The sequence below is a fragment of the Clupea harengus genome, chromosome 8, assembly GCF_900700415.2.
Source record: "Clupea harengus chromosome 8, Ch_v2.0.2, whole genome shotgun sequence".
Taxonomy (NCBI): domain Eukaryota; kingdom Metazoa; phylum Chordata; class Actinopteri; order Clupeiformes; family Clupeidae; genus Clupea; species Clupea harengus.
This window is the reverse complement of record NC_045159.1, coordinates 7715897-7732937: the sequence shown is the minus strand read 5'-3', so window position 1 is coordinate 7732937 and position 17041 is coordinate 7715897. Positions and strand designations below refer to the sequence as shown.

The following is a 17041-nucleotide window of genomic DNA, read 5'->3' as shown; positions in this document are numbered from 1 at the left end:
TGGCGACTTCAATCTAGGACCTGTAAATCCATCACAGATGTCCAGGAGCCGTTCCACCTATGGGTGTGAGGAATGAATTGATGCAATTCTTTTTGACGCCAGAGGGAGCGGTTCCATGGCAGAACGACATAGTGTCGCGTGGCACACTTGGTCCCTGATGATCTTACCTGATACGCTAACTTCTAGAATTGTAAATAAAATATCCCAACTGTTTCTATACCTATTTGGTGTCTTATTTTGTCTTTAGTTTGCATAGAAACGAGGTGCAAAACACAAACTATTCAAATAATACTAGAAAACTATTTACAAAGTGCAAAGCAGCATAGTGTCCCGGGCCTTTCTGTGTGGAGTTTGCATGTTCTCCCCGTGTTCACAAGGGGTTTCCTCCACTAAGAACCCCAACAGAAAAACATGCAAAAAGAACAGAACACTCCCTTACGTCCATGACCGAGACGGACGGGTCACTTAGTCCCCGGGCGCTGAGAAGCTGCCCACTGCTCCTGCAGGGTCCTGGAAGAAGGACGATCCGGGATGGGTTAAAAGCAGAGTGTGAATTCACAGCGACCTCTGGCCTGCGTGTGAGTGTGTGTCCTGTGTCGCTTCCATATATAACACGTGTGTTGCAGTGAATCGCTTGTGCAATATAACTGACTGAAAGTCAGCCTTGTTTGTTTGTTTTGTTAGTGTCTTGGCATATGTTCAGTCCTGTTTATAAAGGCTAAACGCTGCTATAGGTGTGAAATTAATTGATGGGCCTATTCGATTCATTTTTAATTAAAGGGCCTGTTCGATGCTGCGTCTGAAGGCCTTTATATGTTACTCCGTTTTCACGAAAACTGACACATGGGAACGCCTTCGCGTAGGTGGAACGCCCTCTCCGAGAACTCCGAGAGCCCCGGAGAGCTCGACGTGCGCGTCCTAAATTTCCTGACGGTCCGTCCTAATCTCGGATAGCTACGGATACCCCCTTGGCTGTGATCATCATTTCCGGGATCTCACATTTCTGGACCTCACATTTCCTGTTTCATTCCCTATATATCACAATACCGCCATATTTAAAATCCACACACAACTTAAGAAGATGGAGATGACCAATATATATTGAAGAGCGCATTGCTGAAGAGGTCCGTTAATATCTGCACCTGTACAACACGTCTTTAAGAGACTACAAAGACGCTCGAATGACCGCCAACTCGTGGAGAGATATCTGCAGCGGTAGATATGGAAGTGAAAGAGTGCTTAACGCGATGGAGGAGGTTGAGGGACAAGTTCGTCAGGGCCAAGAGGACATCAAAAGGCAGAAGTGGCGATGCAGGAGGGCAGAAGATGCCTGCCATCCTTCAGTTTCTGTCGTGGTTGCACCCATTCGTGAAACACTGCGAGACGTCGTCGAACTACAACAATAAGGTAAATATTTCTCGGTTTTTGAACAGTCTCTATGTGCTCGCGGTAGCAGTGTAATCAGAATGAGGGAGCCACACTGCAAATTGTCGTTGTATGCTTCAACATTTTGCAAAACAGAATTCAGGATAAACTGGCGAATGAGACTGCATTGTAGATGGTATGCAATCGCTAAAAGACCAAACTGTTTGCGGGCGAGTTTGCACACTAACAGTGCTATTAGAAAATATATAGGAAATACCCGCCAGTTCGGTCAGGCTTCTGGTCATAAACACAAAATGCACCGAACAAAATCTAACTGTGTTCTTGAAGTGCTTACATTGTTGATGTAATGAACGGAGCTAGTAAGCCAAAAGCTTTAGAGAGCACAGGTTTTTATTGCTCTTAGCTTGACTGACTGCTAAATGTAAATGCAGATGCAATTTTCATATTGCTAACAGAGCAACTGCCTGTTCTTAAAGGGCTTACATTGTTGATGCCATCGTTCACTATGTGCGATGCCAGATATCGGTTCACTATGGCGGACGTCGGGGGATATGGACGGGAGAGCGATGGCGGCATTTTTAAGGAGAGCTCATTTGGGTCGCAGCTCCTCGACAACAAGATGAACCTGCCGCCATCCGCACTTTTGCCCGGGACCAGGATCGAAGCCCCCCACGTAATTGTTGCTGATGCTGCCTTTCCCCTGCACAACAACATTATGCGTCCATTTCCAGGTATGTCAAACCATAAGAATGAATTGCATAGCAAACCGTTTTGGCACTCTGAGATTCTTTTGAATGAAGAGTGCGTTACAAATAAAATGCCAATGACAGAACGTAGTATCTTATCTATGATTGTGGTGCAACCAGTAACACTTTTTGGTTGTATTATCAGGGGCAAATCTAAGCAGGGAGAAGCAAATTTTCAATTACAGACTCTCCAGAGCCAGGAGGATAATTGAAAATGCCTTTGGCATCATGGCGGCACGTTGGAGGATTATTGGCAGGGCAATTGAGTTCCTGCCAGACAAAGCTGTGGATGTTGTCAAGGCCTGTGTTGTTTTACACAATTACCTGGCCTGTACGGATGCGGTGAACACACCCGTGGGCCGCTACATACCAGACGTAGGGGTGGGCGATATGAGCTAAAATTCATATCACGATATTTTCCACTGTCCAGACGATATCGATATGATATCACGATATATGGGGGGAAAAAAATCTGAATCACATTTTAATAGCCCTTCTTAGTTAAATGACATTAGTTAAGGCAAAATATGTCATCATAAAAAGTAAAAATCAAATAATGATAAAATAAATATGTATCTACTGATATGTGCTACAAATGTAATTTCTGTACGATTCCAATCATTTCAAGCATTTTTATAATCAAAAATCGCTGAATTTGCACATGTCCTGTTCAAACAGAGAGGAGACATGCCAGGTGAGGCAGCGACGAGCAGCGCCTCATCTCAGATTGTGCAATCCCTCACTAACTGGGTTGAGCGCAAGCCTTTTGCTTTCTCGTTGTTTGTCACCACTGTAGTATATGTGGACACTTGTATTATAAGTCCTTTCTAATAGAATAGGTAATGTATTTCACGTATGTGTAGAACCTATTTAGTCTTGCTGATCTGACATAAACCCGCATAGCAGTGAAAAAGCACTGAGGGGAGGCAAACAGTACCTGTGTCTCAATGAAGGGGGCGTGCGCGAGAGCCTGAAACTGGACTTTCAATCGAAACGTGAAATGTTAAATAATGGGAGACCAATGCCGGAGCTAACAGGTTTGCTTCAAACGACGGGACAGAAGATAACTCGATCGAATACTCACATTCAAAGCCAAATTGCTTTTGAAAAATGTTGGAACCTCACGAATCGATTTGGCTTTGGACGAAGAGCGGAGACTAAATATTAGCATGAGCAATATTCGCTAACATTACATTGATATTAGAGTGAGCCTTTGCTCTGTTGATTTCCCATTATTTCTCTTAGGATTGTTTATATATATGTGAAGCCATTTAACATCACACAAGTGGTTGTAATCACTTTGAACCCAAGACACTTTTTAATGGTGAGCTGATTTTGAGAAATTAAACTTTGCAGCTAAAGTTGTGTTTCCTGGTTATGGTTGTCGAATTGCTGTGCTAGCTAAGGGAACTGTTAATAACCTTAGCATAAACGATTTAAATGGAAGAGTTACATTTGCATGAAATGATAGCTAGTTATCTAGCTGATGTTATAGTCTCCTCGATTTAACTCATAAAATTATAATGGGAAAAGGTAGAAACCCTCAGGGTGCCTGTGCAACTTCGTATGAAAGAGTTCATATTCACACATATTAACACGAGTTCATCACAAGCTATGTGGGTTAAGAATGATGATATGAAATATGATAAACAACCAGTAGACAATGTGCAAGCTGCCAATTGAATGGTGATTTAACAGGTTGCTGGTGCTTAAACCTTTGGCTAAAACAACACGGCGACACACCTGTCTATTATTCTTATTTGGTCGAGGTCGGAGATTTTGAGATTTCTTGTTAACCAATTCGTCATCATCCTGCTCTTGAGCAACATCACTTTCTGCGTGTTCGCTCATCCTCGATTGTTCACTTATGCACTTATAATATAGATATATAGCTATATATAATATATATATATATATTAGTACGTAGCCTGCCTACTAACTTCAGCTGCCTGCACGCTTGTTTGTTGCTAGCACTACATGCGCGTAACAAATGCATGCGCCGTCCGCTGATAAAAATAGGTCAACATATTAACATACATTCTTTTTTTCGTAAGAACCAAGAAAGGTTAGATTAAAATAAAAAATATGTAGCTACGTAGTAGTATCACTCAGTTGAAATTTGGAACAAAACATGAATGCCAAATTCGAAATTATGAATTATGAATAAATCGCGGTATCCATGATATTGCAAAATCCATATCATGGCGTGGCACAATACCGGTTTTTACTATCAAACCGGTATATCGCCCACTCCTAACCAGACGGTTACTCTGATGCAGAGTCAGGAGGATCGGTACAGCCTGGTGAGTGGCGCAGAGTGGTGGCTGGCAACCCCAATCTATCACAGACACCACAGATCTCAAGGAGCCGTGCCACCAGAGCTGCTATGGGTGTCAGGAATGACTTGGAGTTCTTTCTGACCTCTGAGGGAGCGGTTCCATGGCAGAACGAAAGTGTCCCGTGGCACACTTGGCCCCTGATAAGCTTACCTTATACGCTGACTTGTAAATAAAAAACAACTGTTTCTATACCTATTTGTTGTGTTATTTTGTCTTTACTGTGCATACAAACAAGGTGGCAAACACATGCTATTCAAATAATACTAGCAAACTATTTACAAACTATTTACATTTATTAGTGCCAATAAGCAGCATAGTGTCTTTAGGCATATGATCATACAGCCTGTTTTATAAACAACAGGACTGAACACCTTTAGACCTGCTATAGGCGTGAGAAATGAATTGATGCAATTATTTTGTGCCAGAGGGAGCAGTCCTGTGGCACTTGACCACAGATGACATGATAACGACCTGATGATTTTACCTGTTACATTTAGGTGAATTGCATACATCAGAACATAATCTCACATATCAGCTTGGTTCCTGGCCTTTTGTCTATGTAGAGAACCTTTAGTTAAAGGTTTCAAAGTGCCTGCCGAGGGGGCAGCAAAAGACGCACTGAGATTATCCATTCAATCCACTACAAAACAAATATTTCGCTAAACAAAACCAAGTACTCTGTTATTCCAATCAATCGTTGCAATATAGCCAGCAATATCAAAATAGGCCACAAAGCAAATCAAGCAACTCTCGCTCACGTTGCCCTCCTCACACAAACACAAGCTGCATGTCTTTAAAATATTACAATTCAACGTGGCTCCCGATTACAAACGAAGGACTACAACGTTTTAGACTGGAGCTCCCCGCATCTAAATTCACCCCCAGAACAAAAGTGTATTTCCACAGCCTAACATCTTCACGTGTCTTCGTGATTGAGCTGAAGTCAGCCCTCCCTCGTACAACACGCAAAAACAACAAATAAGCAGGAAATAAAACAAAAACTTTTGTGCGGTCTCACCTATGGCAGGGTGTTCACGTTGCTCCAAGGTAATCCAATTCCCTATGTCTTTCTCTTCGTTGCAAAACAGAAACCACTGAATTATCAAATCAATCAAGACGTGCTAAAGTTGAATTGAATTATCAAATCAATCAATACTCTAAAGTTTGTACCGCCAACCGAAACGGAATGAATGGCGATGGAACTCCCATTCGCCGGGTCACAACTCAAAACGAATCACTACGGGGTTTCCCCAATTAATCAGCTGGGCCTATGCAGTAGCCTAAATGCAGAAATAGCAGTAAAGACTTGTCGCGTCAGATGGCAAAACGCGAATGCAATTAGTTTAACAAAAACGTGTGAAATCAATCAAAGTCGACTCACCAAATTAAATCACGATATCTGCGAAAAATCACGGACGAGCACCCACATGTCACGACTGCCTGCTCAAGGCAGCCCTGACATAAAATGGGTAGACCACACCGTTGCGTTCAGTAATAAATAATGTATATTTACATAAATAGTAAACATCAGTATAGTGAGTTAAAAGGAAAATGTCGTGCAATGTGTCTAGGGGTAGCCTAATGAAGTAGCCTAACAAACAAAAGTGCAAAACGCAACGAAGACGGAGGCAGCAGCTGGCATGGAGCTAGGCAGTGGGAAAGGCTCTCCCCAGGCTCTCACCACCGGAGCAAGCCACAGACTGAGCGGAGCAGCAAAGCAAGAGCAAGAGAGGCTGCCCATGGCAAACCCCAGCATTTTATAGACCGGCCCATTATCTCCTAGGCGCCACCACTGCACTCAGCACCCTGCAGGTGAGACAGACAGGCAACAAGACGTAGCACAGAGGGGCAGAGCCCCAGGGTAGATCAGTAGGGTCCTAACACTACATCATTCTATATGAGTTCTTTCATAGTTTTGATGTCTTCAGTAATAATCTACAATGTAGAAAATAATACAAAATAAAGAAAAACCATTGGATGAGAAGGTGTGTCCAAACTTTTGACTGGTACTGTACAACATGAAAGAGGATCACAGCTAATTACTATTTTAGCTTAAAAGCTATGCAGGTTTTTTTGTATTCAACCTGTCATTTTGCCCCCACTTTGAAAATGAATTAAAAAAATCTATTTTGTTTATCTAATTTAATGTCAGGCTAAGTAATCAGTTCAATTAGTCAACCTTACATTTTTACATGTCACAGTCAGTATATAGATTTTAATTATTAAATGATATAATAATTTAAGCATTATAAGTATTATCATTTAAGTTATCAACTGACAGTTTGTACATACAAGCTTAGATCACTTCAAGAAAAAGCAAAGAACTGGCAGCAAGGTTGCCAACATGTTACTGGTGTTGCTACAATTTATACCATACATTTATACCACCATTTTTCTACTTCTAGAATTACCATTTTAAAGTAAACGGCTGTACTTATATACTAAATACTACTGTATAAGCCTATGTCTGATAGCTAGTAGAAGGACAGTGACAGGACTGAGTTAAGGACTATAGTTTTTGTTCCATGTTAAAATATTTTTCTAAAGTTAAAGTACTCCTTGACAGTTTTTCTGTAAAACACTGTTTTTTTATTCAGTAAATAAATATAAGCCTTGTACCTAGACATTTTAAGACCATTAATATAGCTCCAAAATGTCTTTTCCATGTCTCGATTTATTAAGATTTGAAAATTGGAAGCACAGTTGAGGCAAATAAACTAGAACTTCAGCTATTAAAAACTGCTTATTCTTAAACAAGATGTTTCACCATTAAACTCAAAAAACAAAAAAATACTATTAAAACAATAACAAGCTATAACCAAAACTGCCCCACGTTATATGTGTTTACTTAGTATCGTTCAAAGATTGAATGACTGTATGATTCAATGACTTAAGGAGTGAATGAGTGAATTACAGAAAATGACTGAGTGAATGACATGGCTGAGCAACCAAATGAATGACAGAAGTTAAAGAAATGCAAAAATGTTCAGACAGTAACTGGAAAAACAAAGCCTGATTTCTATTCAGGCAAATAAACGTATTCTAAAATAATATCTCTGACTACAAATAGTTAATACTTTAATGGTGAGGTATGTCGTTTTTTGTTATCAAAGACAAAACACTTTCTTGACCAACCATAGAGCCACACTGAAGGATACTAGTAGCTCTGGCCATGCATCAGATTTAGCATTTTATGAGTTTGTTTCAAGACCAATTAAGAAACAAACAATTGCAAAGAAATGCTTGTAAGAGACAATATGGGTGGAAGTTGCTTTTAATCATGCCTTCAGAAATGTGTCAAAGCATTTATTTACAACACAAACTATCAGGTGAAGTATATACATTTCTTTGAGTGGCTCACAACTCCCCCCAGAGGCACAATAGATCTACTGCAACCTTACAGATTTACAAACACTACCTATGATGAAATACCTACAATAATCTGGCAATGCCACGCCCCTTTCCCAGCCTTTTCATTTCCCCATGTTCCCCATGTTTCACTCAGCTCCAATTAGCCCTGATCACTTGCCTATTAGGCCACACCTGTGCCCACAGCCCCTTCCTTTCACCCAGAGAAACTGAGAACCTGAATGCTGCTGCATGTGCTCCTCCTGTGTGCGTTATTTGAGCCATGTAAGTGAATTGTTGCTTGTACTTCAATGTACTGATCCTGATTTAGTTTAGAGATGAAAATTAACTGAAATGTGCCTTTGAATTGTTTGTTACCTTAACCTTGTTGAGTTTATATGCTCATGTATTGCCTGTGTAGTCTGAAACCTTATGTTGTATGATGTACAGTTACAGTTATTATTATGTGGCACATGGAATGATTTATTGACTCATGTAGTGTAACTTGAGCGCATTTTGAATGCTGTGGCATTGTTTGTATTATGGCATTGTTTGGAGCTGATTGTATTTAATTTCTCCTTTCCTCCTAGAAACCACACACACACACATGCTTGTTCAGACACCCTCCTATCACACACACGTCCACAGTCCTACTCATATCCAGAGTACCACAGTAGGAGGCAGAGCCTTTAGCTACCGAGCCCCCCTCCTCTGGAACAATCTCCCTGCCTCCATCCGAGATGCAGACACCCTACCTATATTCAAATCAAGACTAAAGACATTCCTCTTTAGTGCATCCTATAGCCACAAGTAATTGCGTCAACAAACCCATCACCTGCTGGGCCAGCCAGTCAGCAAGCATAACTAGACATAACTGAACACATAAGACATTTTTTTTTTTTTTTTTTTTTAAAACAACGTATATCACTGGGCTACAGACAGCGTATGTTGTACCCTGCAACCCTAACAAAGCTTACGACTAAAATCTCCATATGTACCAAACCAAACTAATTGCTAAATGGCAGCATAACTAAACATAACTAATGCTAAACCAAACTAAATGCCAAACCAAACTAAATGCTAAATGCCAGCATAGCTAAACACATCTAAAACACATGCAATACCCCCCAAATCAACATAACTGGGCTACAGACAGCGTATGTTGTACCGTGAAGGAGTGCGGAAGATCCCGGGTACAGCACACGGCGCGTATTGCGACTGTCACCAGCCAACTAAATACTAAATAAAATCCCCATACACCCAGCCAGGCAGCCTCTCTCTCTCCCTCTCCCTCTCCTTTCTTATCACATTGCTAATGCCTATAATAACCCACTCACTCTGTTCTTTTTCTTTCTCTCCTAATCTAGACTATCTTCGCCATGGGACGCTGCTGTAGTCTCTCCACCCGGTCTACCTGCAGAAACCCTCGACCAATTGCACCCACCGCCACCGCACTGCCGTACACTTACTCTACCTCATACCCTATGCTAGCATTTATATACAATATATATTATTGCCACCATCGACATGTTTCTCTGTTCCTACTCCCCTTACCCCTGTAATAGTAACCCTATCAGCACAGTGTATATCCACTAAACTGGTCTTGTCTGTACATGTATTTACCACTGGATGTCTGTATATATATTATGTACATCTACCAAATGCAGGCTATGTACAACACCTGTTGTTTCCCTTCCCCTTCTACCACACAACCCTCCCCCCTTCCCCCCTTCCTATCTCCACCCGGCCGACCTCAAGCAGATGGGTTCCCCCTTATGTGCCGTGGTTCTGCTTAATGTTCCTTCCTGACTAACAGGGAGTTTTTTCTTGCCCGTGTTGCCATTGTGCTTGCACTAAGGGGGTTTCAGGCTCTGGGCTCTGTAAAGCGCCTAGAGACAATTGTATTGTTATGGCGCTATATAAATAAAATTGAATTGAATTGAATATCCTCGCTGGAAACTTCAATAAATTACTCTTGTGAACTGTGAATCCTGACTGGACAGTGTGTTCTCACCGACACCCCCATTTGGTCTCAAGCCAGCTACCCTAAACTCTAAAACGCCTCTTCAGGCATGATTGATTGGTTGTGAGATTCACTAAGAAATACACAGGAAGGTAAATAAACCTTTTATGTTATTACGATAAGTATCTTAAAAGTAAACTTGTCTCCTACAAACCAGGCACAAACACAAAGCTCTTCAGTGAGGACCATTAAGATTTTACTACATACATACAAAGATACAGGCACAGGGGTTTCAGGTTTTATTGTTTTTTTTGCATATTAAGCACTTGTTAATCCAACTCCAATGGTATATTAAATATGCTGCACTTTTTGACCACAGGGTTTGCTTATTGCTTTATAAGTGTTATTTCTGCAACATGTCAAATTCCAGTAAAAGTCAGTGGCTTTTGGCAACACAATAGTTAATGTAACTTTGATTCTAAAAACATCAGGTCAGTTGTTATAAATAACCTCAGTGTAGAGTACAAATGTTAAAGATGCAGTAGGCAATGATGCATTCAAAGAAAAAACGGAGTAGGCAATATTTTAAAACCACGGCTTGAATTACAACTGAAAGTGAAAAGACTGCTGCAAAGCATCCTGAATATCTTTCTTTCAGGTGCAATGGCAGTGTCTGGCATTTCCATATACTTACACAACTTGTCTACTAATTAAAAAAGTACTTTATGCTGGTAATTTCTTTTGAAAAATAGTACCTACTGCAGCAATTTGCTTCACTCCTGGAAATGGGTGAGCTGCCTATTGCATCTTTAAGCACTGCTTTACAGCTTATTTAAAAATTATTTTTTTTAGCCATTTTAAGTGCATTTTTATCAGAAGCACTACAAAAAAACCCACACATAAGTACAAGAATCTCCCAAAAAAAAGCTTATAACTGGAATGACTTCTCACACAACTTCTGTATATATTTTAAAGTCTTTGTTCCAACATAAAGTCAAATAAGGCACAGGCTCAGACAAAAACAACACCACCTGGCCATTGCTCTACTAAAGAGGAAATATGTCTGCTGATCTGCAGACTACAAATATCAATTATATTTCTTTTCACAATGTCTCACAGCTGTACAGAAAACACACCCATCCGTAATAAAAGAGGTAAGATACTTATATAAAATTAATCCACACAGAAGTTAAATTTGATATACTGTTGAAAAATTGCACTCTCCCATAACTGGCTTTTCAGTTAACTGTAACAATGTGTTGATATTAGTTCTCAAATTCAGATAAATGATTGTGTATTTCCTGAAAAATGAAATGCATAATGACACTATGGCATGATATCCATGCCATAAATGTAATTCATTTGGGCAAATGTAAGTCCAAGGAAAAATGCAGTGCAATTAATAAAAATAAAGCCATAACCATAATTCCACAAATGTAACCTGAGAAGAAGGAGAAGAGGACATTTCCCTTTGACCCTCAAGCTATGGGGGCGTCATCTGGAGAGATGGTCCGATCACCTGAGAGAAGAGGCTCAGTTTCTCGAGACTCTTCTTCTTTAAATAGATTCACCAAGCTACAAAAAAGAGGAAAAAAGAAAAATATAGAGGATGACTCAGCATGAGAGGACAGAGGATGACTCGGCATGTTTTCACACACAATGAGGAAGTAAGTACACATACTGCATGTACACTTTGACATATAAATATCATCCATAAGTAACCGAGACACCAACGTAACACCCGGTCAGGAATTTCAGTGAGCAGAGCTGTGGTGCCCACAGTAAAGAACAAACTTCTATAGGTACCAACCAGCCCTGGTTATTTATAGACTGCTGTTAGTTTTCCAGTTGGTTAACCAGTAACATCCACACAAACCTGATAAGAGACTGAGTCAGCTGAGTCTTATGACTTAAATAGTCAAAACTGCATTTGGTCTTACTGCATCACACAAGCTGATCAACAGAGTCTGCCCAAGATGCCTGGAGCCAGGGTCTTTGACTTAGATTTGAAAACATGAGGAAAACGGTGTGGCTGAAACTCACTTCGGAATTGGAAGAACATAAAAAAAGAAAAAGTGGTTCAGTTTCACGGAAACTATTGTGCAGAGGGGGGTGGAGGGAAATACTTAACTTTCTGAAGTCACAATCACGTACCTTTTGAGCAACTAATTTCAAAAATATCTTTTTCTTGTCAAATGCTGAAAGTCACAATAAATGACCTGCCAAAGCTTGTAAAAATGTGTAATAAACTATTTTGGAGAGGGGTGGGCAAAGTCATTGTAATCTTACAACTTGTGTCAGCAAGTCATAGTCTTCCTAGGTTAAGACAGTTCTCAAAAGCAAGCTCCACAACCTACACAGTAGCATTCACACACAATCTCTTTTTTTGTTGATATGTATCAAATGTATGTATATGGGAAAGTTTTACAGTGTGTTTGGTTGCACTGCCACTCACCTCAACATCATGATGGGGATGATGCAGAGACTGGCCGCCAGGAGGAACGTGAAGCCCGGGTACCAGGCAACGGTAGTTGCATAGACACTGCTGAATACCGCCAATCCAATATTACTGCTCAAGCTCTCCATAAAGGCTACACAGGCAAACAGTGCTCCTGAAATACACACAGGGCCATGTTTAGAAAGGGGTAGTTGGCAGACAATGCCTGTGCATTTGGAGGTATGACACAGTCCATCAGAGGTATCACAAAGCAGCCCATATGTACATGAATTCTCAGTGCCTGGTGTATAGTTTAAGCATTAATGCACATTTCATTAACGAGTTGTACCAATGCTATAATTTAATTTTTTTCAGATATCAGATTATCCATGAATTGTGCTACCCTATATTTATTCTGTCACCTGAAAAGACATCAAGGGTGGTGCTTAATGTGGTAAGGTTCATAGCACATATTAATGTGTTAGTTATTTGATATGAGGATAGTCAGCCAGTGTCATAGTCACCAGGACGCTGAATGACGCTATATTGTATGGTGAAGGCTCTGAATGTAAATTATAAATTGTGGGTTCATATTGTAATCATGTTTGTCTTTGAACTTTCTTTTGCCAAAACATGAAATTTAACAAGTTCTTTCACACTGCCTTGAGTTGTACCCAAACTGTCTGATCAAGCTAACATTACTCACAAATACATGACCTTAGACACAATACAAAATATATAAACAAAAAGGGGGCTGAAATATTTTTTGTGAATACATTTGTTCAACCTGTGTGTTTTTGAAGCATTTTGCAGTGCTAACGGTGTCAGCAAAATAGAACTTTCGGTCTAAAACCTATATCCTGGAACTATTATCAGTAGTTTATTATGTACATAAAGACAAAGGCGGATTTCAAAGTAGCATGCAACGAGAATAGCTTACTAAAGCATTGCACGGTTCAGTGGAGAAAGAGTGTGTTTTTCTTTTATCTCCATGAGTGAACAGGTCTATCCAGCTGTACAGTGAAAGTAGCCATCCCATACTCTGAATAAACACACACATACACTTGAGCTAGAGTACCTACCTTGGTCAGATTTGGAGATGACCTTTGACATCATTGATCGCATTACAGGGAAGGGCATAACCGCTAGCATCATGGGTATCCTGACTGAGACACAAACATACCAATGTTGACACTCAGTTATCTACTGCAAATACGCACACTAAGGGTTTTTTGTTTTTCAAAGTCAGAGGGCTATCCAAAGTCTGCTACAGTAATTTCATCATTTACTTTCATTTTTAAAGTAGCAGTACGTCTGTAACTAGTGAGCTAACTACCTAAAAGGCAAAAACACCAACTGTCCTTCACATAACTATATACCATCAAAATTAATTTGAAGATGATACCAAAACAAGATGCCTGTAAAACATACCTGTTGCATAGTGTTGCTTTAACAGAAATCATGATTTAAAAAAAAAAAAATTCCGTGGAGTGATTATCACCACCAGTAGTACTCATGCATAGTGAAATAACATATGAAAAGATTGAAATATTTTTAAACGTTTGACTGAAACTGAAAATAGCTTTCTTGAATTCTTGATTGATCTTCAAAGGGTAAACAGTATGTTTTGCTCATAAATCTTCCTTATGCCTTGTAATTTTTGCTGCTGTCACATGAATTCTGAAATCTAATAGAAGGTGATTCTGGACATGGGATAACCATGTAAGGGCCAATAAGGTCTATGGGAAAGCATCAAGAGTCACTGGATATTTAACCTATTTTTCGTCATAAAGCCCTCTTTCATGGGGAGCTGAAGGACACATGATTCTACACCTTAATGCATTTAACCATATTAATAATTGCTGTGCTAAAAATGCTTTCCTCAAAATGAAATTTCAGTCACGTCTATCACTAGAACATAGTATTTCATCTGTAGAGTGTGCAAATAGAATATATAGCTTCAGCAGAATGACACCAATGCCTTTTTGACAGTAAACTCTGGTTCTCTTTCTGACTCGGGATGAAAAGTACTTCTCTCTAACAGTTCTTGGACACCCTGTCTTTGATGATTCCACTGAAACGAAGAGAGAGTATGTGATTTTTTGTTATGGAGTGTATGAATGCAAATGTTATTGCATCCACACACTTTCCCTGGGAAAACTCAAAACATCACTCATCATAGACACGTAGCAAAAACTTGAAAGGAATAGAAAGTCCCCATTGACATTGACGTTTTGTTCAGTCTGAGTGTTTTTGCAGAACTTACACAAGAACATCATGAGTGTGGTCTTAGCAAAGGCCACAAAAACTAGGCCTGAACTGAGGGACAGCATGCCAATGAGGACTACGACCACATCGGGCAAACAGCGGGACAGCAGAGACACTCCGGCGAAGCTCGTGATGAAGACTGTGGTCGACAGGGCTGACCCATAGCCAATGAGGATCTCACTCCAGCAGAGTGGCTCGTTGAGTTCGTACAGAGTAATCATAGATAAGCCACCCATGTCAGCAAAAGTGTACAGGGAAAAAATTGTGATCAGTAGTCCCAGCAGACCGTTCCTGTTCCGGTTGCCTCCCACAAATATCTGTTGGATCCCCTTCAAGAGCTTTTTCATGGCCATGCCACGGCTCACTTCTGCTGTTGGGTTCTCCACGACCCTGCTCTCTGCTAGGAAGAAAATGGTGTAGAGCAGGTTGACTAGTTGGAATATGGCAGAGGTGAGGAAGGGCCAGTTGAAGCCAGCCGCCCGAAGGAAGTAGCCCGTAGAGATAGAGGCCACGCCAGAGAGCAGCCCGATGACCATGTCCACTCCGGCCATGCGCACCGTCTTCTGCTTGCCGTCCTCGCACATGTCTGCGATGTAAGAGAAGCAGCCGCCCAGCATGGTCATGATGCCACCGAACAGCGAGCTGACGAAAGAGGCCACAATAAGCAGGTACAAGTTGAGCTCAAAGAAAGACACGGCCAGGAAGGACAAGGTGTAGACCAGGGAGCCTATCAGAGGCAGGATGATAGTGATTTTGCGCCCGCGCTGATCACTGTAGGCTACTACAATAAGAGTTACGATGAGACTGGGGATCATGGAAAACAGCTCAGTGTAGAGAGAGAACAATGATGCGGCTCTCTGCACCTCCTGAAAACAAACAACAATTAAAATAACCAAATTAGTGTCATAGTTATGGGAGACCACACTAACAATGTTGTAATAATAAAAACACTAATATACGTAACACAAAAACAGTAATATACATAACACAAAAACACTAAGGTTTTTTTTTCTCAACACCTGTGCACAGAGAAGTTGAGACTTCATCTAAAAGCAGAATGAGGAAGTAACAGACATTTTATCGGAATGCAAAACTAGTAATCTTATGATGGCACATAAGACAAAGTCTTTTATTTGCAATATATCACAGTCTTCATATTCCACTGATGAATGTTAAAAACATTTTTTTTTAAGACAACCCAAACATTTTTGACACGTTAAACACATTTTCCACGAACTAGACACGCTGATGCCACGGTAGACATATGACCAGCCATTCAAATTTGCAGAGCATGCAACCTTCTAATCTACAACATGGATATTGCCCCCGTGAAGCTGACTGTGAAAAATGCACGACGCTTCATTCCATATGACAGTCAGTGTAAGACAAATATGGTACTTGTTTTTCAGGAGTCACATGCACTGCATGTATACAGTGAACAGAGAACACATGGTGTTTAGTTAGCACTTACTTCATGCTGGCTCGTTTGGTTGCTGCCGTTGGTGGGAGCACATCTTGATGAGTTGTCCGACACAGGATAGGAACTGTTCGTCAGGTCTTGCCACAAGCGACGATAGACATATTGCTGCACCAGTGGAAATATCATAAAACTGGAAAATGCATAAATGGCAACGATCGGTTCCACGTAGTGCAACCTCTTCATTCTTCCGAATGTTGTGTCCCACCGTTCTCTGGAGACAAGGAGGAAGAGAACATCATGTCTCTTGATCATAAATTAATATACAGGCAGGTTTCAAAACGAGAAACTCTAAGCAGTGAACCCCGACAGGTAATGTGCTTAAGCAAGAAAAGAAATGTGTTAAGTTACGCTAATTTACATTAAGCAGGAAACAGATAGGCCTTATATGAGGTTAATTACTAGATCACTTGCAGATCATAAAAGTTTATGTTGGACAATGAGCAATTATAACACTACTTCGCCGTACACAAAGACTGCATCAGTTTGACTTCATGCACACATGACGTTGGTCCTAGGTTATCAGACTCTAAAATATCCTACCTTTTAATTCCTCATTACAATGAAGTCACCTCTGTCCAACTGCCGTGAATACTGTAATAAAGCCTTCTGAACTCTGTTTACGAAATCCTTCACGTAAAGGCTACCTTATGAAACATTGGTTTGCTATTGATGGCCTCTAACCGTATCCGATTGGACCATTCCCTTCAAGACACGCCCTTTTGATAGGACTGTTCAACATCACGAAACCCTTCAGTATGTTCAGTACCCAGTTGAGTCACCCCTCGAGAAAGGATAGGAGTACTCTATTTCAGATCATAATTGCAATGTTATTAGTTCGACTTGATACATTGGAACCGCTGAAAATGTATTTTAAAGTGAAACTGAATGTTAACACGAAAACACTTAATGTAGGATTAAAATCTGAATCTAAATGTTTCATTACATTTATATTTGTTTGGCATTTTTAGTTAATTATGTTTTGTTGCATTCACATTTTCAAACACAGCTCCACAAAAAGTACAACGAAAAATAGTGGAACTGTAGGGTCTGTTTGCCAGATGCCTGTCTTGGATA

General features: G+C 40.4%; 1 protein-coding gene across 1 annotated transcript; it reads right to left on the bottom strand.

The window, feature by feature from the left end:
- Positions 1 to 10068: 10068 nt before the first annotated feature.
- Positions 10069 to 16669, bottom strand: slc46a3 (solute carrier family 46 member 3). Its single transcript, XM_012835751.3, has 6 exons — positions 16508 to 16669; positions 15959 to 16178; positions 14486 to 15353; positions 13302 to 13385; positions 12238 to 12394; positions 10069 to 11357 (listed from the first exon to the last, which is right to left on the bottom strand). The coding sequence occupies exons 2-6, from the start codon at positions 16148 to 16150 to the stop codon at positions 11261 to 11263; spliced, it is 1398 nt and encodes a 465-aa protein (XP_012691205.1). The 5' UTR covers positions 16151 to 16178; positions 16508 to 16669; the 3' UTR covers positions 10069 to 11260.
- Between the last annotated feature and the right edge of the window lie 372 nt (positions 16670 to 17041).

Coding starts and splice junctions, on each gene's coding strand:
- slc46a3 (XM_012835751.3), bottom strand. CDS start 16,150: ATGAAGAGGTTGCACTACGTGGAACCGATCGTTGCCATTTATGCATTT. Junction 15,354..15,958: donor ACCAAACGAGCCAGCATGAA/GTAAGTGCTAAC, acceptor GTTTGTTTTCAG/GAGGTGCAGAGAGCCGCATC. Junction 12,395..13,301: donor CATCTCCAAATCTGACCAAG/GTAGGTACTCTA, acceptor TGTGTATTTCAG/GAGCACTGTTTGCCTGTGTA.